A 24,112-nucleotide genomic window follows, 5' to 3' on the forward strand; every position below is an offset into this window, starting at 1 on the left:
TCTCCTATGACGAGCGCGCGGAGGTGGCTATGTTAATGCGAGAGAAATGAGCGTGTTAATGCGAGATCGGTAGAGCCGCGGCCACGTCAGCGCACGAGGTGGCTGAGAAATTTAAACCATTATTGACGCGCTGTCTCTCACATTAACATAAATAGCCCCGCCCACTTCGTTTATGACCCTTGGGCTAGACCCATTTGAAACCTTTAAAACAGTCTGCGGCAGCAGATTTACTCTCCTTTTTTTCAGCCTGATGACGACCGCGTGCGTTGCGATCGAAACGTCGTAGTTTTTTTTAATTTAATTTAATTTTTATTTTCTTTGAACCTATCTACGTGACTTTACCGAAAGACCCAAAGAATATGAATTCCTGCAGGCACGAAAGCTTTAAGTCAACATTTGTTTGTTTTTTTTTGTCGTCGACGAAGTCGTTTGTCAGCGTTTCGTTTTTTTCGACGCTGTCTGCCGTCGATGTCGCCACCCCGTGGCTTCGCAGCGAGGTGTTTTGCGACGAGTCGGGGAAGGTTCTGCGCGAGAACGACACGGTGAGGTTCACCAAGCTGGCCGACACGCTGGAGGTGATCGCCAGGGAAGGCGCCGACGCCTTCTACACCGGCTCGCTGGCGCGCAACATCAGCCGCGACATCCAGCGGGAAGGTGGGCGACCTGCCTGCTGTGCTGCCTCGCGTTACGTTTCATGGGGTCGGGTGGCAGTGAGTGGGGAGTGGGGGGCTAGGGATGTGATTGGGGGGGGGGGGTTCTAAAACAACAAAGCTCCCCCGTGTAGCCTTCACAGACTGATGGGGCAAGTGCTGTTAGCTAACACAAACAAAAACTAAAGCTCCCCCGTGTAGCCTTCACAGGCTGTTGGGGCAAGTGCTGTTAGCTCACACAAACACAAAATAAAGCTCCCCCGTGTAGCCTTCACAGGCTGATGGGGCAAGTGCTGTTAGCTAACACAAACAAAAACTAAAGCTCCCCCGTGCAGCCTTCACAGACTGATGGGGCAAGTGCTATTAGCTAACACCTTTGAAAGCCGGCACGGCGCACGAGGGGGTGGGTTGACAACACCACGCCCGGCCGCCTTTGTCTCCTCCAGTAGCGATGTTTTTACACGTCGCACCAGGTACACATTTGAGACTAAGTCGACCTAGGAGAGGTCCAGGACTGGTACAGATAATCGTCATCGGTGTTGGCCGTGAGCTGGAATCGAACTCGGCCTCAAATGAGTACCTGGTGTGCGATGCGTAAACATCCACGCTCGGGGAGACAAAGGCGGCCGGGCGTGATGTTGTCCACCCACCCCCTCGCATGCCACAGTACCGGCCTTCATTTGGTAGCTACTCGCTAACAGCACTTGCCCCAACGGAACGCTGTACGGGTTGGGAGGGATCTTTACCTTTGAACCTTTGTCGCGATTTCTCATCACGTGGCGTCGTGACGATGAAAGGACCTGGAGTGTTGTTACCTGTGTGTGTGTGTGCCCTGTGCGCGTGCCTGCACGTGCGCGTGCGTGGTCAACCCAGCCATCAAATGAGTACCTGGTGTGCGATGTGCAAACATCGCCGCTCGGGGAGACAAAGGCGGCCGGTGGAGCTGTGCTGGCCACCCCCCCCCCCCCCACTCCTGCCGTGCTCTGCCAGAGGGCAACACGGGGGGGTGGGGGTTGGCATCTTTGACCCGTTTGTCGCCGTCTCTCACCAGGTGGCATCGTGACGATGGAAGACCTGGAGCGCTACCAGGCAGAGCTCGTACTGGAGCCGCTGCGCTCCGAGCTGGACGACTACGTCATCTTCACCCCGCCGGCCCCCTCCAGTGGCCCCGTGCTCACCCTCATCCTCAACATCCTTGCCGGTGAGACTCCACCGTCGACCCCCTCGCCCCGCCCCCCCCCCCCCCCCCAGAAACGTGCTTTTAAGATTGTAACAGATTTTTTTTATTAGGCGAGTATTTTTTATTTTTTTTGGCCGCTATACATTTCCGCAATGACAAGCCACTTTGTTGAGCTATCATTTGTGGGCCAGGTGGCTTCTGAAAAATAAGTTAATCAGCTCAGTGGGGCTAGATGAAAAAAAAGTACAGTTTTATTTGTAGAATTTTTTTTGCTCTCCAATCGTGTTTTTGTGTTGTTTGTTGTTTTAACATTCTGACCCGCCCCTACTGGACATCAGTGAACCAGAGCTTTAAAGCCCATCGGATTCCCCCTGCAGTAGGAATAAACATTCACACTCCGGCCTTCTACCTGGTGAGCCAGGTTTATGTCATCTCCTCGACGCTAACGCGGGGGGGAGTCAGCTCGCGTGGCGGTGCTAGGTGGGGATTGATACATCGCTCAACTGAGAGATGGCGACAGCCTGGGAAGGCTTTCATCCAGCAGCGGATAGATCATTTCACGACGACGACGACGACGACAATCCCATAGCGAGCGCCTCTCGTCTCTGCGCTCCAGGCTACAAGATGACGTCGCGGAGCCTGGACGAGGAGCAGAAGTCCCTCACCTACCACCGCATCGTCGAGGCGTTCAAGTTCGCCTACGCCAAGCGCACCGAGCTGGGCGACCCAAACTTTGTCAACCTCACCGACGTACGGACCTCCGAGCCGGCCCACAACCGCTCGCTCGCTCGCTCGTTCGCTCGCGCGCGCGCGCAACCCGCGAGCGACCTACATAATCGGACGTTGTAAAAACACGTTAAGAGCGATGGGGTCGATTAATCTCTCCCCCGCCACGTCTCTTCCCCCCCCCCCGTCCCCGGCGTCGCATCAGCTGATGAAGAACGTCACGTCAAAGGACTTTGCCGAAGCGCTGCGGCAGAAGATCTGGGACAACGCGACGCACGGCGTGGAGTACTACGAGCCGACGTTCTACGTGCCGGAGGACAGCGGCACGGCGCACCTGTCGGTGGTGGGGCCTGACGGCAGCGCCGTCTCCGTCACCAGCACCATCAACTTCTAGTGAGAGGCCGCCGCACGGCTACGGCCGGAGGAATTATTTTCCCATGTTTTTTTTTTAATTTTGACCAGGTAAGGCCCACTGAGCTATGTAGCTCTTTTTCAGAAGCGACCTTGCCACGGATGATAGCCCAACGAAAGCGGCGGCTTATCACGTGGACATTTGCAGCAGCCACATGCTCTGAACGCGTGATGTTGATTCTAAATGTCGAGGGAAAAACCGGAGGACCTGGAGAAAAATCCACGCGACCACGGGGAGAACGTGCAAACTCCAAATTTACAGGCGTCAGGGACGCGATCCGACCCACAACCTCCTGTATACCGGGCAAGACAGTTAACATATCAGCATTGCAGCGATTGATCAGTTATTGAAAATCTAAAACTATTAAACTATTTTTTATTTTAGCAGGTAAGGCCCACTGAGTTATATATACATAATTTACGTCCACCCCCCCCCCCGTGGGATTTGAAGGCGTTATATTTTGTTGTTGTTTGTTGTTGTTGACTAAATACGACTGCTTCAGATTTCGCTCGTCACTCACGTTAGCCGTGGCTGTGGGAATCGAACTCATGTGCTCGGGTTCATAGTGCAGTGTCCCAACCGCTGCGTCGCCACTTCCCCCCCCTCCTCTACTGCCCCTTGCCCTAAACATATACACAGCGCATATAGAGTTCAATATATATAGGGCAAATAAATAAAAGTATTTTGATTTAAAGCTTTCGTGACTGCAGGGATTGATATTCTTGGTTCTTTCGGTAAAGTCACGTAGAAGGGAAACAATAAAACAATTAAAAAAATATATATAAAACAATTAAAGTAAATATAAAACAATTAAAATATGTTGAACTTCTCTTGCACCGTACAGATGCGCAGAAGCGCATCTGAAAGCGCGTTGATGCGGAGACCGTCTTTATTCAATGGCCAGCCAAAAACTTCTGCTGCGAGGATGACTACCGGAGTTCGCGTGATGATGGTTTATGCTCCTTTACGAGATCGAACGAGGTTAGCCGTGGCTGGGAATTGCACTCATGTACCCGGGTTCATAGGGCAGTGTGCTCACCGCTGCGTCGTCACTTCCCACCCCTCCCTCTCCTGCCCCTTACCCTGTATAGAGTCAAATAAAAATCTAGGATAAGTAAATGTGTGGAGTGTCTCCCTCTTTCTTCGGTAATTTCCCCCTCTATCCGCCTGCCACTTGAATCATGCGAATGATAGCTGGAAGGGTCGCACCGCTGCCAATTTTTTGCGCCGTTTCGTTTCACCGGCGCCGTTCAGCGTCGTCCCTCGTCGCTTTCGCGTCCTTCGCCGACGGCGCTTCAGAATCTGCCGTCCCACGGCGGGCTTTTGCCCGTGGCCGTCGATCGCGGCCGACCGGGCCGGTTTTCTCCGGTCCGCCTCATCGCTTCCGTCCGTTTCTCTTCTCATTCCCCCCCCCCCCGCAGCTTCGGCTCCAAGGTGCGGTCCCCCTCCACCGGAATTATTTTCAACAACGAGATGGACGACTTCTCCTCGCCGTACATCGTCAACGGCTTCGGGGTGCCCCCGTCGCCGGCGAACTTCATCAGGCCCGGTGAGGATCAGAATCGGAATCGTCGGAATATTTTTTTTAGAGCAGGGAGGAGGAATCCGATAAGCTATACAGCTCTATTTCGCAGATGTCCAGGAGGTGCACGGGGCAAGAACGTCACAACAACAATTGAGATAAAAACACGATAGCAGTGCAAATCACAGACATTGCTGCCAACTAGCAACAGGTGGGTCAGAACTTTCCCCAGTTTTGCGTCTCGTTAACCGCGTACAGAGGCCCCATTCAGTCTCCTGGCGTTCGCGGATAAAACAACTTGGCGAACCGAGTTCGATTCCCGCTCACGGCCAACACCGATGACGATTATATGAACCGGTCGTGGGCCTTCCCCCCCCCTAGGTCGACTCAGCCTCAAATGAGTAGCTGGTGCGGTGTGTGTAAACATCGCCACTGGGAAAACACTGCGGTCTGGCGTTGTGCTGGCCACCCACAATCCTCGTGTGCCGTGCCGGCCTTCATAGGTGCAACTCGCGAGCGGCACTTGCCCTCAAGAGTCTGTTAAGGCTACACGAGGGACCTTTTGCCTTTGTGGATCTCTGCGCGCAGGGAAGAGGCCGCTGTCGTCCATGTGCCCCACGCTGATCGTTGACAAACAGAGCCGGGTGAAGCTGATCGTGGGAGCGTCCGGAGGCACCAAGATCACCACCGGCACGGCGCTGGTGAGTGAGAGAGAGTGAGAGCGCTGGTAAGTGGGTGGGCGAGAGAGAAAGAGAGAGGGCGAGAGAGGGCAGGTCAGTTGGTGAATGGGTCTGCGTGTGTAAGCGAGTAGGAAAGCGTGTGTCCAAGTGAGGTGGTTTAGTGGGTGGGTGTGTGGCTGAGTTGGTGAAGTGGATCACAAATCTCTATTTAACTCCATCAAAAAAGTAACCTGCAGCGCCACACCTATTACAATCATTAGGGGAAAAACGGTGATCCAATCTCCGACCCCCAAGAACAGGTTTGCAGATTTGCTGAGCATTTCTGTGAGGTGCTGGGGGAGGGAAAATCCCTCAGCCAGGAAAACATCGTGGCACAAAGTGGGGATGACCCTGCTGAGGCTGCGGTGCCTCAAATATTGGAAGAAGTCACCCCCTGTGAGTGGCTGGCTGAAGTGCCATCTGTTGAGTACTGAAGGCGATCCAGAGTCTGAGACCAGGAAAGGCACTGGGCAGAGATGATCTAGATATAAAGCTTTCGTGACTGCTAGGATCCATACTCTTTGGTTCTATTGGGTTTAAGTTACGTAGGTGAAAATAAAATAACAAAAAAATCACGACGTTTCGGCCACAACACAAGCGGCCTTCATCAGGTGAAGGGACGAGACTGTCTGGAGGACAGCGCTGGAGTGGGAGAAGCCACGCTTAGATCACGACCTTTAAGCTGTGTGAGAAGAAAAACACCAAGCGCCTTGACAAAGGAATTAGCATATAATTTAGCATTGAAATGGCTCATTGAAATAGCTAAGTTAAAGTATACACATCCGCAGAGGTACCCCTTGACAAAGGAATTAGCATATAATTTAGCAATGCTAAATTATATGCTAATTCCTTTGTCAAGGCGCTTTGTGTTTTTCTTCTCACACAGCTAAAAGGTCGTGATCTAAGCGTGGCTTCTCCCACTCCAGCGCTGTCCTCCAGACAGTCTCGTCCCTTCACCTGATGAAGGCCGCTTGTGTTGTGGCCGAAACGTCGTGATTTTTTTGTTATTTTATTTTCACCTACGTGACCTTACCCAATAGAACCAAAGAGTACAGAGATGATCTCCCAAGCGAAATGCTGAGGGAGGGTGGCGTTTGTGCACAGACTGCCCTATATGACATCATAACAACAGTCTGGACCACTGGACGGGTTCCACAGGATTGGAAGGATGCCCTGGTGGTCCCCCTCTTTAAGAAGGGGGACCACATAGACTGTAACAACTACAGGGGCATCTCACTCCTCAGTGTGAGGCCGGGAAAGGTCCTGGCAAGGATTATTCAGCATCGCCTTGCTAGGCACGCTGAGGAGAGGCTTGCGGAGCCCCAATGCGGTTTCAGGAAAGGGCGGTCCTGCACAGATGCCATATTTTCTGTCCGTCTGCTACAGCAGAGGTGTAGGGAATTCCAGCAAGACCTACATCTCTGCTTTATTGACCTGGTCAAGGCCTATGATACAATCAGTAGGCCTGGGCTCTGGGTTGTTCTTTGTGCTTTTGGAGTCCCTGACCCTCTGCTCACGATCATTAAGGACCTGCATGATGGTGAGCGGGCCCGGGTAAAACTACGTGGCCGGGAGTCCGAGCCATTCCCTGTACACCTTGGGGTGCAACAGGGATGTCCTCTGGCTCCCACATTATTTAACATCTATTTTGACCACGTAGTTTGTGAAGCCTTCAATAGCTGTACCGGGGGAATCTCCATTTGGTACAGATATAATGGGAGGCTGATCGATGCCCGGGTGCAGTCAAGGGATGGCTCCCTATTGCTCAACCACGTTATGTATGCCGATGATTTGGTAATAGCTACTCGTTCAGAGGAGGAGTTGGAGACGCTGCTGCTGAGACTTGAGCGTGCCACTAAGAGATGGGGCCTTACCATCAGCCCCACCAAAACTAAGCACCTGCCTGGGTATTTTGTACCATCGGACACTCCACCCCCACAACTCCCAATCGGTGATGGGGCAGTTGTGGAGAGAGTGGAGAGTTTCCCATACCTGGGCAGTGTGCTTATGACCGGCTCCAGTTTAACAGCAGAGGTCTCACTCCGAATCAGTCGAGTGGCAATATATTTTCATCGGTTGCGTAACACTGTATAGAAGCCACCTGGTCTGTCGCTCCGCACTAAGCTTCAGGTCTTCTCGGCCACGGTCATTCCCTCCCTTCTCTACGCTTGCGAAACGTGGACCCCCCTAATGGAACATCTTCGCCGGTTAGAAACATTTAGGCTAGCCTGCCTACGATCCATCCTGGGATTAACCAGGCTGGATTGTGTGAGGAGCTCACAAATCCTTGAAAGATATGGGCAAGGTCCTATCGGTGAGCTCCTCCGGCAGGCAAGGCTGCGTTGGCTGGGTCATGTAGCCCGCATGCCCAGCCACCGCATGCCGAAACAGCTTTTATTCGGCCGGATCAAGGGGGCTAAACGGGCCAGGCACGGGCTAGAGAAGAGATGGAGTGATGTGGTACAGGAGGACGTGGAGCTGAGTGGACTTGCCGATGACTGGTACCAGCGGTGTCAAGATCGGCCTCTGTGGAGGAGGCTCGTGAAGGACGCTACTGGGCAGTTGGAGGCAGTCGCCCTCCAACAACAACGGAGGGCGGAGGAGCGACGCTCACAACAATGAGCGGAGCGCCGGGTGGCTAAAGCACAGCAGGTTGGCACAGTAGGGGGAACAGGTGGTGCATCAGCCAGTCATCTCAGTCATCTTAGTCAGTCGACCCGTGGCACTTGGGTCTGCCCCGTGACCTCCTGCCAGCGGACGTTCGACACTTCACGTGGCCTCAAGGTGCACATGGCCTGGCACAAGCGTCGTGGTGACGTCACCGCCACTTAGTGGCGAATGACGGTTGTTGTTGTTGAAGTTGGTGAGTGAATCGGTATTGTGCGAGCCAAACGCAAATATTCTTTTGAGTTGCTACTTTTTTTTGGCGGGAGGGACGGGTGGAGGGTGGGGAGGGGGCAGGTGGGTGGGGCGGGGGGGGGGCAGTGAAATAAATAATTTAATACATTCATTTACTTGACAAATGTTCTTTTAAGACAGGGGTTGGGAACGTCCTGCCCGCGGGCCGTATAAGGCCCACAAAATCATTTGGGTCTCTGGCCCTGACAAGGCAACCGCAGGCGGGACTCGAAATTCAATAAATCTAGGGAGCAAACCTGGAAAAGCAGTTGCGAGTAGCAGCAACATCGTCAATACCAGCTAACATCATCACCACGCCTCGCCAAAGAAAAGCAGTTCCAGCCATCGCATCAGGGGCGAGTTAATGAAATGTTTGAGCAAATATAACAGGGCAAATTTTTAAGTTGATAATTTTGTATGGCCCGCGAATGATGTCGTAAATATCCCAAATGGTCCTTGGCAGAAAAAAGGTTCCCCACCCCTGTGTTAAGACAATGAATATCCGAAAACAAGGGAGGGCAAAGTTTCCACTGGCAAAGCCACGTCGCTGTAGGCCGACGGCGTCCAAGGGCCCCGGGTTGACCGGTCAGGTCAGCCCACCACGCGTAGCTCCGCCAGTGATGACCCTGCGCCATCTCTTGCCGAGTCCGGCTTCCGGAAGTTTCTGCGCGGGGGGGGGGCTTGTTTGTTATAACGAGCGCTCGGTCGGTGGCGAATGATCCCAAGCCTCCCGCCACCGGCGCTATGTGGCCGCCGTTTGTGACACCCCCCCCACCTCCCCGCTTGCGCTCGAACCGCGACCAGGTCATCGCGAACGCGCTGTGGTTCGGCATGGACGTGGTGGGCTCGGTCGAGCACAAGAGGCTTCACAACCAGCTGATGCCCAACGTCACGGAGATCGAGAAAGGGTTCGACCAGGTGAGAGACTGCCGCGGGCGCGGTACCGGCACCGCGCGCCGAGCGAACGAAAAGTGGGGAAGGGACCCAACTTGGCGGTGCAACGAGGAGGAGCGCGGTGTCGTCAGCGGCTGGAGCACATCTATGAGAAAAGAGCTTTACAGCTCATCGGATTCCTCCAGTATAAATAAATATTCTGATTCTGAAGGCAATGTCATGCTAGCCATACCGCCAACTGTCACGATAAGCTCCGGTTGAACAATAGCCCTGCCACTAATCCTGGCCACACGAGGCACCCAGACTCTCGGACGTGGCACGTAGAGCTCACGGCGGGTAAAGTCAGCCGCATGTCGCCCGGTGATGATTTGCTCACGGTTTCGCTGCTGGAGGAGGAGAACTGGATCATTGACAAGGCACTCATGTCCATCTCAGCCGAAAATATCGCGCTTGCCACACCTTGGAGGGGTCGTTGGCGTTGGGGCTCATTGCGCTGCTGCGACCACCACCATCGCAGCTCAAGTGACCGAGCGGTAGCGCATTAGCTGCCGCTCGTTGCAGAGCTTCGCGGTTCGAACCCAGTGTCCGCCCTGGTTAATGCTGCGGGTTGAATCGACCGTAAAACATGCGGGCCGTCTGCTTCGCGGTGGACGTCAAAGATGCCGTGACGTTGTTCTCTAGAGAGTACGGCCACGTGTACCCGCGTCATATCACGGTTCAAATTTTGAAAATTAGAAAAAAAAATACTTGCGCATTTCTTAAGTGTGTAAAGCCACCGAATAGTTAATAATTAATTTTCAGTTTGTAAAGCGCCGCGCGAAATTCGCTCACTCCCGTAGAGAACGACTCAGAGGCGCGAGGAACCGCAGACGAACAGGAAGGCACCCAAGCTCTGAGATGTTATCGGTCAACTAATGAGTGTTTACGTTTGGGAGGAAACCAGAGCACCTGGAGAAAATCCACGCGTGCGAGGGGGAGACACTCTATCCCATACAGACGGAGTCACACGTGGAGTCCACACTGTGGCGGTACTGCCTCCTCCTGGCGAGCCAGGGTATGGCACCTCCTCGACTCTCACGGGGAGGAAGTTTCGCAACATCTACTGTATCAACCTTCGCCTCCACAGTGCCCGGCTTACATCGCTCCTGACTGTGAACCTACACTGCTGACTATACTGTACTCACCTGCGAGACGTTGCGCCCTTCGTGACACTGTGTGAATGACTTTGCAGGTTGTGGCGAGCGGACTACAGCAGAGGAACCACGACCTTGAGTGGATAGACTCAGCCGGATCCGTGGTGCAAGCCATCCTGCGCAATGGCAACTACTGGACGGCCCAGTCGGACTCCCGCAAAGGGGGCTACCCAGCAGGATTCTAGCCGGACACAAAGCCAGATGCAAACCAGATACTAGCCAGATGCAAGGTGGATGCAAGCCAGATACCAGATGAATAGAAGCCAAATGCAAGGTGGATGCAACCGGGACATGAACCAGATGTAAGCTGGATGAAAGTCAGATCCAAGTTGGATCACAACCGGATACTAGCCAGATTCACCATGGATGCAAGGCCAATATAAAAACAGAAACTAGCCACATATTAGTCAGGTGTAAGGTAGATACAAACCAGATGTTATCCAGATACAATGTGAATCTAAAACAATACCACTCAGATGCAAGTCAGATTCACAGCAGATACAAACCAGGCACCACCCAGATGTTATACAGATACATTGTGGATGTAAAACAAATACCACTCAGATGCAAGTCAGATACACAGCAGATACAAACCAGGCACCAACCAGATGTTATCCAGATACAATGTGCAAGTGAGATACACAGCAGATACAAACCAGGCACCAACCAGATGTTATCCAGATACAATGTGGATCTAAAACAAATACCAGCCAGATGCAAGTCCGATACACAGCAGATACAAACCAGGTACTAACCAGATGTTATCCTGATACAATATGGATCTAAAACAAATACCACTCAGATGCAAGTCAGATACACAGCAGATACAAACCAGGCACCAACACAAATGCAAGCCGGAATCAACGGGAGTTATGAGGCGAAAGACAAAGGGGGTCCCAGGAGGTGCCAATGAGGCCACTGCAGGAGCCGGGACCTGGTCGCCGTTCGAGCCGGCACGTGCGTGTGGAGTAAATTTCCATACGATAAGCCACTTTGTTGAGCTACTATCTGTGGGCCAGGTCGCTTCCGAGAAAGAGCTATGTAGCTCAGTGGGCCTTAAGTTGTAAAAAAAAAAATTAGTATAGTTTGTAATATGATAATAGGTTTTTCCCATTTTTTTCTGGCAACAAAACAGGTGTCAAGATGCCAAAAGGCGTCCTCTGGGGTCTAACACCGTTTGAGACGAGGCTCAAAAGAAAGCTGTCTCTGGTGTGGACCAATCAGTTTCATAAACAATGCATATATTATCGGAGTACGTTTTTTTGTTTGCATTCTGACCACAAACATTGTGGTTAATGCAGACACGATTCCTTGTTAAAGGTTTCAGTTCGGTGTTTTAACAACTTAACACGGCTGTTTTGTTGCCAGAAAAAGGGGGGAAAAAAAAACCTATGATCATATTTTGGTACTGGCAAAGGAGGTCCCCATGATGTATTTTGTAACAGTTTATGTCCGACACCGACGAAGCACACGTGTGGGGTCTAGGCACGACGTCGCTCGTTGCAGATGAGGTTCAAATATGTCCAAGGGACCAGCGCCAACGAAGTTCAAGGGCGGTGAGGTGCGGAGGGTGACAGCACCAATGAAGCCCCCTGAGGATCAACGATGGGAGCTGGGGGGGGGGGAATTGCAGTGCCAAAGACTCATTGACATCGGCGAGTGTGGCTTGTGAATAGTATTTTCCATCGCGGCACTGGGTTGAGTGTCGGCGTATACGCATGAACCCATCGGTCGCTCAAGTCGCGCGCGCACACACACAACACTTGCTCGCTCCGCTTGTCCACCAGCCAGAGGGGACGACTCGGAGAGAGAGGCTCATAGCGGCCAGCCAGACCAGCGTTGATTTGAAATTACCGGGCGGTTTACAATGGGGGAGTGGGCTCACATCCCAGAAGGCATGGAACGCAACGTAATTAGTCTTCCAAGTAATTTGCAAATAGGATGCACGTCACTGTAATTGCAATGTTCATTACGTCAATTAGTGTCTTCATTCACCCGAAGCGTTGTAATCATCGCAGTCCACTGCTGCTGTGGAAAGAATGCCTCGTGTTTAATAACATTCGAATTACTTAAAGGTGAAAAGAAACTACCCTGACACTGAACGTTTTGACGACGTGTTTGTTTAAAAGAAAAAGATGTATGCCAGAGAGAGGGCGTGCGTATTGTGGCCGTTTGCCAACATCTATTAAATGCTGTGATTCCTTAGCGATCGGGAATGAACTGCCCGCCAAGTCTAAATATTTATAGCCGTTTAGTTTTAACGCAGTTTTTTTTGCTACTGAAATAATAACACATTTTATACCACCGCTTGCAATTAAAGCACACGATGATCCGGTTAATGGCAGTATGCGGAAATGTCATTACCGTATTCTCCAGAAAATAAGAGGCCATCTCCACCCCCACCCATGTATTTTAAAGCAAATGCTCTGGTGTGTGTGTCAGTGCGGTGTAGGGAGCGGTGGTATAGCGGTTAGCGCGCTGCGCTACCCGGGTTCGATTCCTGCTCACGTCCAACACCAGTGACGATTATCTGAACCGGTCATGGGCCTCCCCTAGGTCGACTCAGCCTCAAATGAGTACTTGGTGCAGTGTGTAGTAAACATCGCCACCCGCTTCCTCGTGTGCCGTGCCGGCCTTTATAAGTGCTCGCTAACAGCACTTGCCCCGACAGTGCGTTAAGGCTACACGGGGATCTTTGTCTTTGTGGATTGCGTCTGACATTCCGGAGGAGTCTTGATTTTTTTTTTATAATCTGGAGAATACGGTAAAAAGCACGTGGAAATTTGTAGTCGTGTATTATGGTTGTGTCGATGATCGTATCAAATCGTCCATTCACATTGTGCCAGCTCGCGTGGCGCGCAATGCCAACGCAAATGCGAATTGGTCTGCACGAATTCCTAAGTGACCACTTCATTTGGCTAAAGAGTCGAGCTGGGGTTGCGAGCAAAGGTTTGCGCGCTCACGGAACCGCGAAGCTTAAAACGAATGCCACGCGAAGGGGGCATCTGTGTGACCTGGCGGGCAGGGGTTACCGTCGTCATGAGCCGCAGGATGAGGGCCGCTCCATGTCATCACGATCCTACGATACAATCCGTCTCGCTCCTACGCGTGAACTGATCTCATCAGTGTCCATGCCAATACTAATGTACAATTAATCATTCTTGTCAAATATAAAATTCTAGATAAGATAGAGGGCGGGGAATGCCACCTCACCACGTGTCCCACGTGTCCCACGTGTCCACACGTGTTGAGCCTGCCAGAAATGTTGTTATCGTCACTCCTGAATGATTGCAATATTTAGTTCGTGTGGTCACGGTTGTGCAATGTAGCGACAACTGCTTCGTGGGAATGCTGTAGGAATGCCACCGAGCAATGATTGTGGCAAACGCAAACGGACCAAAGACGCGTGTTGGCAGCAATGATGTGCCGCGTGCGGACAGTTGCCAAAGGACATTTTGTGTGCACAATGGAAACGGGTCGTCTTCCTGAAAGATGAGCCGAAGTCTGAACAGACATCTCGAGGAGTCGAGACCGAATGGGACTTGGACAGGCGTGGGGGACTCGCCGTGCAGCCGAAGAAGCCGCCCCACAGCGTGATGCGAAACGTCGGACATCGCGCGCCGAACGGCACCACGGAACAATCCGAGGAGACGTCCGACATGTGTCACCGCCAGTGTGCGATACGGTCACGATGACGGTCGCATTGTTGTTCTTTTTAAAAAAAGATCGCTCTCAGAACGTCACGAACCATCACTCGTGTGACACGTGCGTATTGCGTGTGGTGGCGGTGGCGGTGCCTACACGTGGCTAGGACACGTGCCGCACGATGTTTAACAACAACAACCCGTCAGCGCGCTCGCAGTCGCGGTGTGAGAGTGGGCCCGACAGCGCCGGTCACGACGCCTGCGTGTGAGTGTACATCTCAAGTTTCCTGTTGTTTAGGAAGAGAGAGAGACAGAGAGACGGAGAGAGAGAGAGAAAATAATACTTATATTTTCACGTGTAACGTTTTCGCAAATGGGGAAATATACATGCACAGTATTTTTCAACAAAATCGATTCCCGAGTTGTTCTTTTTCTGCCTTGCCAGCTGGTTACAAAATAACAATAATAATAATCATTGACAATCCCTTTTTTCTGTGAATCCACTGCCGGATGAGACCTCCTCACACACACACACACACAAGTCCACATCTACCAAAACGTCGACGACTACCACGTGACGGCCTCGATCCACACGACGCGTCGACCACGGCGTGTGGATTGACCATACTTCACCACGCTGGGGCAGGAAGGCTAGTGGGGGGGGGGGAGGGGGGTGTGGGGGAGAGTTTATAAAATAACTCGCCACTGATGTCAGCCGTGGCCGGGACTCGAACTCGGTTAGCCTGCTTCGTTGAGCGCGGTTGGGTTGTGGCTGACCGCTAACGACGGCTGGCGGTGCCCTCGTCAAGTTTTAATCACAAATCGCAACTACGCCGTACAGATTTGCTCGCGAGGGGAAACAAAAAATCCGTTTCCATTGCAGGTTCAGTGCGGGTGTGATCAAGCCGCGGAGTGGGGAGAGGAGGCGCTGTGACCCCCCCCCCCCCCCCTGGCCATCCGAGTTCGATTCCCGCTCACGGCCACCGACGGCCAATGACGATTTATCCGAATGGGTTCTGGGCCTCTCCAAGGTCGACTCAGCCTCAACTGAGTAACCTGAGCGGGATGTGGTGCTGGTCACCCACCCCCACATCGCGTGCCGTGCCGGCCTTCGTAGGTGTCTACCCGCTCACGGCGCTTGCCCCGACAGTCTGTTACAGGCTACACGGGGGGGGGGGGGGGGGGGGGGGGGTTGAATACTCTTTGGTTCTTTCGGTAAAGTCACGTAGGTATAAAAGTAAATACAAAATAAATTAAATCACGACGTTTCGGTCGCAACACAAGCGCCCGTCATCAGGTGGGACAACCGCAGCAGGAAACAATTTGCTGAAGTTACTTTACCGAAAGAACCAAAGAGTATGGATCCCTGCAGTCACGAAAACTTCAAATCTAATCTAGATTGAATGGGGGGGGGGGGGGGGGGGGAATCTTTGTCTTTGAAGAAGGGGTAGACGAGGTCGTGTGTTTCTGCCCGGGTCAACTTAAGTCCGCACCTTTGAATATCTTGAGTGAGTTCACGCTCGGCAGAGAACGGCCCTGACCAGTTCCACCACTGCGTCGGAAGTCTTCTCGTCCCGGCAGTGGATTGACAAGAGGGCCATTTGCCGTGCTCACAATGCAGACAACGGGAGGCGGCAAACAAGACGGCCGAGAGAGCACGAACACGTGGCCATTGAGGCGGGACCCATGGTGGAAATTCCGCGTTCCTATGGCCGGGGGTGAAGTCATCCACAAGGACATCCACCGTTGACTCTCCCACCCTCCTCATTTGTATTTACCCCCGAAGGGATGTTGAGCTGAGTCCCAACTCGCCCAACCGGGATTCTTTCAACTCGCAACTCTCTCTCTCTGACTATCAGCCCACGTGCCCTTCCCCATCTGCCCCCCGGTACGCGTGCTCTGATGCGTTTCCAGTCGCGTCCCCTTGAAAGATGTCCGCAGTTGTTTGGCGAATCTGTGCGTGACTGTTCGCATCTATCTCGAGCACCCCCCCCCGCCCCCCACAACTTCGCAGCCTTTTTTGCAAACCTTCCCTCGCTCAAAATTATCCTTATGGCGGTACCCCGGGATACCAAATAATATAACATGGGCCGAGGCAATGAAATATTTTATCTTCTTTGGTTCTTTCGGTAAAGTCACGTAGAATGAGAATGAGAATAAAATAATAAATTGATAATATTTTATCAATAAAATAATAAATTGATAATATTTTATCAATTTATTATTTTATTCTCATTCTACGTGACTTTACCGAAAGAACCAAAGAAGATGAATCATTGCAGTCACGAAAGCTTTAAATCGAAAGAAATATTTTATTTCTGGGACACTATATTTTTTTCCAGGGGTGTTACTTAACTCCGCGACTGGGGTAACCAAATCAATCCGAAATCAGCGTCACACTCCGCGATGTCGAAACGCAGCGAGGACGATTGTGCTGAAACCCTGAACGCTCGCGGTACGCACCGTAGCGGCGCATCGTGTGCTGCTCGTCGAGATGAATCGATTGCCGCATCGCCGACCATCAACAGACTCAAAATGACTGCATCACGGACATTATGCGAGAGCCGGAGTACTATGGAACCCCGGGGTACCGCCGTAAGGTTCATTTGTTGCAGCTCATTTCCATCGGTTTATATCGCCACGGATATGAGATATGCCATCAGCAGATATGACACGGTTTTGTTAACACGTGCATGTCTCGTGCCCACTATTATCCTATTACGGCATATGATGGCTATTGCAATCCAACAGATATCATATCCAGCGCCGGATCATCCGAGTTGCAAAAGTAGCTACATATGTAGTAGCTACGAGCCCCGCACTTTCAAGGGCGCCGCGCTAAACGCTTTCAAGCTATCAATTCCGGTTCAGTGACTCTGCACTTGCTCTATTACTATAGTACTATACTGCCTTCAACTTTTATGAACGACTGGGTGTTTAACGTTAGCGTATTATCTGGCTGTATAGCAAATGAAAAAATACAATTACTTTACTATGCAAGTAAAACATTTACGTGTTTTAATTTAGGGCCCCTTTATAACATATGCTACAGGCCCCGCACTAGCTTAATCCGGTAATGATCATATCAGTAAATTATATCTCCATAATAGAGGTGTTTGCGTTAGATCGCGTAAATATAAATGTGTCGTTAAACCCGCCACCACCCGACACAGCCAATTAGTAAGGTTTGTCACGTAAACAGAACATGGCCAGTTCGTTACTAGTACAGCGCACCGGTGTTTTGGAGAGTAAACCCACGACATTTATAATTCTAGTACGACGTTTCATCAGTTTTTACAACTAGCATTATCAGGCAGACAGCCAGAGTTGTGGCAAAATCCTCCTGCTTCGGTCTTAAATTAAGGGATAAATTATATTTCGATTACTGTTGTCATATGGATGGACGTGTCCCCTACCATAGGAACGTGGAATGTTCCACCAACGACTGAGGGCTGTAAACAGGAGATGAATACTGCCTCTGGTAATTCAAGCACGGAATCACTTACTCCGTTAATTGCTGTATTACTCAATCGCTCCACCAGATAGCAGTATAATACCGCCGTGAAAGGTACCATACAACAGCCACTATGCGCAACACAAGTGGCCGTGATTTCACCACAGTACTTGTGTCCATAGGCCTGATGCGCTTCGTAACATCGTGGTGCTGGGTGATGTTGACCCTGCTGGGTGCTGGGGCTGCGATGCCTGAAATATTGGAAGAAGTTGCCAGACGCTGTGAGCGGTTGGCTGATGTTCCACCGGGTGTTGAAATGCGCAGAGCGATTCAGAGCACGAGACCGGGTAAATCCCTATAAAGAGGAAACTATTGAGCAGGGGTGGCGATTAATGAACTTACACCACATTTCCTGTCCCTCTGCTACGGTAGAGGCGTACGAAGTTTCAAGAGGACCGACATCCCTGCTTCATTAATCTGGTTGAGGCCTATGATGCCATTTTGAGGCCAGAGCTCTGAGTTATTCTTCAATGCTATCCGCGTCTCAGGTAAAGTTGTTTGTGGGGAGACTTAGCCATTTCCTTTTCAGCTTGGGGGGTGAGGCAAGAATGTTCTCTGGCGCCTACACTATTTAACATATTTTGACCACATAGTTCGAGAAGCTGTCCGTGGTTTTACCAGAGGAATTTCCATCTGGTAGAGACACAATCGGAGGCTGATCGATGTCCAGGTGCGGTCAAAGGGATGATTCCCCTGCATGCGCATGACCTGGTAATTGCTACATTGAGACTCACCTGCTGAAGCTGGAGCGTGCCACGAGGAGATGGGTCCTTAACCATCAACCTCAGCAAAAACAATGCACCAGCCTAGGCATCTTCTCATGCCATCAAATACCACAACCCTCTTTATTCTCCGTGACCAATGGGAGAGTTGTGAAAAGCGTGTAGGAGTGTCCTTTTGACTACAGTTTGGCAGCAGGGGTCTCTCACGCCTCCGCCAGGCGAAGCTGCGTTGGCTGGGTCATGTAGCACCGCATGCCCAGCCACCGCATGCCTAAGCAGCTTTTGTTTGGCCGCACAGAGGGGGCTAATCGGATGCAGCAGTGGCTAGAGACGTGGACAGACGCGGTACAGGAGGATGTGGAGCCAAACGGACTTGCCAATAACTGGTAACCAGCGGTGTTTACGTCTGCCTCGGTGGGGGAGGCTCGTGAAGGAAGCTACTGGGCAATTGGAGACAGTCGCGCTCCATCAACAAAGGAGGGCAGAGGAGTGACGCACACAAACAACGATCGGATTGCCGGGCGGATAAAGCACAGCAATTGGCAGTGGGGAGCACAGGCGGTGCATCTGTCAATCATCTCAGTAGTTCAACCTATGACGTATGTGTATGTCCCGTGACCTGTCAGTAAACTTTCAACACTCCACATGGTCTCACAAGTGGAGTGAGGTATAGACAGTCTTGACTTAAAGCTTTTGTGACTGCAGGAATTAATATTTTTGGGGTTTTACGGTAAAGCCACGTAGATATATTATTTATTCTATCTACGTGGCTTTACCGAAAGACCCATACAGTCTGTTGTAAATCCACTCCTGGATGACGGCGCTATGTATAAAGATCCAATATTAAAATATTTGGAGGAATAGACGAGGCTCTGGCTCTTCGAATAAAGAAAGTCAACACTTTAGTGTCTCAGCCATTGAGCCTTGAGTTGAGTCAGGCCTGTTAAATAAATTCTGCCAATTATTTACCCAGAAAAATAATTATTTACCCAGGAAACTAATTGGCACAATAATGTTGTATTCTATAAATTATAGTTAATAAAAACAACAGCAAATAATTGGATACACAGTGATCATTATTGGTTTGTTACTCTGAACCACTTCGGATACTATGAAACTTTTCAATCGGTGCATATATTTCGCCATGACGTATATGGACCAGAAACACGGAACACTGGCGACGAAAATGGAACAAAAGCGAAAACATCGTCAAAAGAAGCGTGGATATACAGACATCGATCACATTGACTCTTAAGAAAAGCCAAATGCGTTGTTGTATCGCGAGACCACGAAATGTGTTGCGATGGCTTTGGGGGGGGGGGAGGGAAGGTCTTCGTCTAGCAGTGGATAGAACCTGGCTGATGATGTGACCATACCACCACGAGGGCTGATTCAGAACCTAAAATCGCCTATCAACGCAAACCAGACCTCAAATACACTTAACGCCCACCCCCCGCCGTGTCTCTATAATCCGCCTTAGCGGAGTGAGAGAGTAAAGTGGTCACCTCAACCCCAGTGAGGCCTTAATCCCAGGGCGACCTGACCTGCCCCGCCCAGCAAGGAACACGCACACCACTACAACACATCCACGGAGGTCGGAACCTTGGACCCAAAGCAATGGGGAAGTACCCCCACTCGACAGCACCGTAAATGCTAACAACCGAAGCAGTAACAGCAGCTGCAGCGAGGACCTATCTGTGACCCGGACACTTGGTAATGCGTCCTATTAATACAACTATTTTGTATGTATTTCACCAGATAATTATAATAATAATGATAATTTACATTTATCTGCTGGGCGCCTTCCGCTAACGTCTCAAGGCAAGGCCCCACTGAGCTGTATATATTTTTTTCAGAAGCGACCTGGCCATCACAAATGCTCGCTCGACGAAGTGGCTTACGACGTGTCAATATCTAGCGGCTAAGCACTCTCAACGCGGGATGTTGATTCTAAATGCGGAGGGAAAATCCCTGAGGATCCGGAGAAGAATCTACGCGACCACGAGGAGGGAGAACATGCAAACTCCACGACCTCCTGCATACCGGGCGATGTTATACGGAGTTCCTTGTCGTAAGCCAAACAGGAATTTGAGCCTGTATAGTCCTTTGGTTCAAAGCCACCTCTTTCTGTAAGCAATGAGGTTACACTCCGCGTCACAATCAGGAGAACGCACGTGGGCTGGACACAATTGCATTGACCGACACACAACGGTGTGGCGCTGCTTCCAAGCAGCAAGAACGTTACGACTCCCATCCATATTTATAATGTACTAGCTTTACTACCCGGCTTCGCCCGAGACTTGGATTCTTGTCTTGGATTTTATACACGGCGGGGGGGGGGGGATGCGTGACGTCAGCAGGCACACTGCGTAACGCTGCCGCATGCGGGTGACATCACAGATGTGACGTCACCGCTCATTTGCTGTGCAAAATATATCCATTATTGCGCCCCCCCCCCCACATGGCAAATTAAAAGGTTATTGCATGTTGGGAAGTATGCTACACATTTCTAACACATACACATTCACAAATGTCCCTTATATATAGATACAGGGTGCTTCAAAAACAAATTCACACTTTTTGGGACTATCGTTTTTTTAAATGTAAATGAGCGGATAATACACTGTAACATGATAACAAATGTATGTTAATAGCTTCAGAAAGTCCAAAGATTCTCCACTCGTTCGCCATCGTTGTCAACACGTGGCCTGGAATCTTCTCCAGGTGGTCTCCAGAGCCCGGAGGCAGCAGTACATGTCACGTGGTTAATGTTGAAAATTCTCAGAAGTGTGACAAAAAATTCAAAGCACCCTGTATATGTGCCTCGTGTGTGTGTGTCATGCGACCACCACATTGCATGCAAGTACCACGCTGCTCTTCGCCTTGTCTAAGCCACCAGTTCAGAGGAACTGAACGTGTAGCCGTGTCATTATGCTTGTTTAGGCCACCAACTGAAAAAAAAACAAGAGTTGGAAATATGGCCATCGCGACACCGGCACCAACAGGTTGCCACGGGCCTCTGAATGAACGTGGTGGGTATTAGAGGGCAGTTTTAAAATATATAATTGTTGTGCTGTACTTGTGTGCTCCAACGACTATGCTCCTCGCTGTCACCACCAACCCGCACTGACCCCAGACGTGATGTTTGGTCAAATAGCTCCCGAAAGGCGTGGGGAGGCCCCCTTTCCAGCAGTGAATTATTGATGAAAGGGATTACATTTTGGGTTCACATCTCGCCTGTGGTCAAGTCAGCTCCACTATAATCAGCGCCGTGAAAATTCCACATTCTCATCTTTAGGCCGACACTACTGTTGAACGTTCACAAACCGGTACCCACTTTAACGACCCGTTCGTGACGATGCGCTGAGTTTATCACCAGCGAGGATTTGACCTTTCAATTATAACCACAGTGCAACATAGGCCGGATGGTGTTGTATGGGCACAAACGCGTAGATTCCCCCGTGTAGCCTCAACAGGCTGTTGGAGCAAGTGCTGTGAGTGACGACCTACGAAGGCCGGCACGGCAACACGAGGTGGGTGGGGTGGGCAGCACCACGCTCGGCCGCCTTTGTCTCCCTCGCGCTGATGTTTACACACCGCACCAGGTACTAATTTGAGGCTGAGTCGACCTAGGTGAGGCCCAGAAGCGGTTCATATAATCGTCACCGGGTGTTGGTGGCCGTGAGCGGGAATCGAACTCGGGTCGCGGAGTTCGTTGCGCAGCGCGCTAACCGCTGCGCCACCGCTCCCCAAATGTATGGCCACACAACAACAAACCCATCCCCGTTGCGAGCCTCATATAAGGAGCCTGGTATAATTAGCGAGCACCTATTGATGTCGGAAAGGCACGCAACGGAGCGTTGGGGTGGTCGGTGCAGCGTTGCAACTATGCTCTGTAGTAGCTGCAAGTGGAGAGTGTGAATCCATGAGCGTGCAGTGTTTACAGAGGAATTGATATTCTCAGAACGCCCTTCCACCTTTGTGTGTCTGTTCGTGTGTCGTTGTGTGTGTGTGTGGTGGTGGGGGGGGGTTAGCGCACTGCGCTCACGGCCACCGCCAGTGACGATTATCTGAACCGGTTCTGGTTCTCCCCTAGGTTGACTCAGCCTCAAATGAGTACCTGGTGAGGTGTGCAAACATCGCCACTGGGGAGACAAAGTCGGTCGGGCGCGGTGTTGGCCACCCACCCCCTCGTGTGCCGTGTCGGCCTTCATAGGTGCTGCTTTACTCACGAACAGCACTTGCCCCAAAAGTCTGTTGAGGCTATTCGGGTGGTCTTTATCTTTGTGTGTGTCGTGAGTATCATCAGACTTACATATAAATAACCGCAGGATTTCTCGCGAAACCGCCAGCAAAATCGTTGGCATCAGTGGCGTTAGATCACCCATCTCGCCATCATCAACATCACCATGCGCCTTCTCGTCTCTCGACTCGTGCCTTACGTAACGGGTAATACACACGGTGCCGTGTATGCGATAGCGTTGTTGTGTGTGCCAGAGTTGCATGTGTGTGCAGGGGTGTGTGGATTTGTGTTATTTTGCGAAGGCTATACGGTGGGTTCTTTGTCTTTGTTTAGCTGACAGCACTTGCCCCGACGGTTTGTGAAGGCTATACGGGGGAGCTTTGTCTTTGTTTAGCTGACAGCACTTGCCCCGACGGTTTGTGAAGGCTATACGGGGGAGCTTTGTCTTTGTTTGAGTGAGAGCGCCGACGAAGGCCGGTTCGACGGACGAGGTGAGTGGTGTGGCCAACCCCACGCCCGGCCGCCTTTGTCTCCCCACCGCTGATGTTCACACGCCGCTCCAGGTGCTCACTTAAGGACGAGTCGAACCAGTTTACATGCCACCTATTGAAAAATCGTATATGGGTGAAAGTATTAGAAATGGATATTTACGATGAGAATCTGAGAGAGGGACGCGTGGATTAGAGACAATACGCAGAGGTTAAAGACGCAACGTTGACTTCCAAGAATGTTGCTTAGGGCAGGACGCGACATGGTTAGGAGAGATGAAACATACACAGAATCATATTTGGTGATGCCGTTGCTAACGCTGGCAGTGATGCATGCGGAACAATTAACAAACAAATGCATTTTTTTCTCAACGCTTGAAATATATGCAATGAAATGTATGCGCTGCGATTGAATAAGAGCCATTGCCCGAAACGTTGCCTGGTATATATGTTTCTTTTGAGGCGACACACACAGCGGTATTATTCCTCCAGTATAAATCTATATGTTTTATTCTGAAAAGGAAAAAAAAAGAACGGAGTGGCCGTCAAGGAATGGAACGCGATCCGATGGGACGTCCACCGCCGGAGATGGAGCGATGAAATCGTCACGTGTGCCGCAGGTGCCTCGTGGTTTTGTTCCATATCGCCGGACCGTGGACGAAGGCTCCAGGAGGCATTCGTCCAGCAGTGGATTGACCATGGCTGATGATCATGATGATGAGATTATATTCTTTGGTTCTTTCGGTAAAGTCACGTAGAATGAGAATAAAATAATAAATTGATAAAATAAAATAACACAATAATATTCTCACGACGTTTCGGCCACAACACAAGCGGCCTTCATCAGGTGAAGGGGACGAGACTGTCCTCCAGACATCATCAGGTGAAGGGGACGAGACTGTCTGGGACGAGACTGTCTGGAGACTGTCTGGAGGACAGTCTCGTCCCCTTCACCTGATGAAGGCCGCTTATGTTGTGGCCGAAACGTCGTGAAAATTTTATTGTGTTATTTTATTTTATCAATTTATTATTTTATTCTCATTCTACGTGACTTTACCGAAAGAACCAAAGAAGATGCATCCTTGCAGTCACGAAAGCTTTCAATCGAAAGATGAGATTATATTTAAAATGAGTGCATTGCATGAAACATACGTTATAATAATTAAACAGAAATAGCTGTCTTTGGCGTGTCATTGCTTTTCTCCTACGAGCCAATCTCCTTGTTGAATGGTCCCGTTCAAAAGGGGCGGTCACGTGCGGAGGGTGAGGGAGAGACGGACAGACGGGTTCGTCCAAATCACGTGCAG

The 24,112-nt window shown here is 50.9% G+C and overlaps 1 protein-coding gene across 2 annotated transcripts in view; it reads left to right on the forward strand.

The window, feature by feature from the left end:
• GGT1 (gamma-glutamyltransferase 1) overlaps positions 1 to 14,248 on the forward strand; it is a 34,242-nt gene extending 19,994 nt beyond the window's left edge. For both annotated transcript variants that reach the window (XM_032967753.2, XM_076072612.1), the window contains exons 6-13: positions 494 to 654; positions 1,702 to 1,851; positions 2,447 to 2,580; positions 2,762 to 2,949; positions 4,390 to 4,517; positions 5,079 to 5,191; positions 8,912 to 9,025; positions 10,233 to 14,248. In XM_032967753.2, coding sequence (XP_032823644.2) covers positions 494 to 654; positions 1,702 to 1,851; positions 2,447 to 2,580; positions 2,762 to 2,949; positions 4,390 to 4,517; positions 5,079 to 5,191; positions 8,912 to 9,025; positions 10,233 to 10,379 — 1,135 coding nt within the window. In that variant the 3' untranslated portion in view covers positions 10,380 to 14,248. The remainder of the gene's footprint in view (positions 1 to 493; positions 655 to 1,701; positions 1,852 to 2,446; positions 2,581 to 2,761; positions 2,950 to 4,389; positions 4,518 to 5,078; positions 5,192 to 8,911; positions 9,026 to 10,232) is intronic.
• Positions 14,249 to 24,112: the final 9,864 nt, after the last annotated feature.

Source organism: Petromyzon marinus, chromosome 38 (assembly GCF_048934315.1).
Source record: "Petromyzon marinus isolate PM22_M1 ecotype Great Lakes invasive population chromosome 38, UKy_Petmar_22M1.pri1.0, whole genome shotgun sequence".
NCBI lineage: Eukaryota > Metazoa > Chordata > Hyperoartia > Petromyzontiformes > Petromyzontidae > Petromyzon > Petromyzon marinus.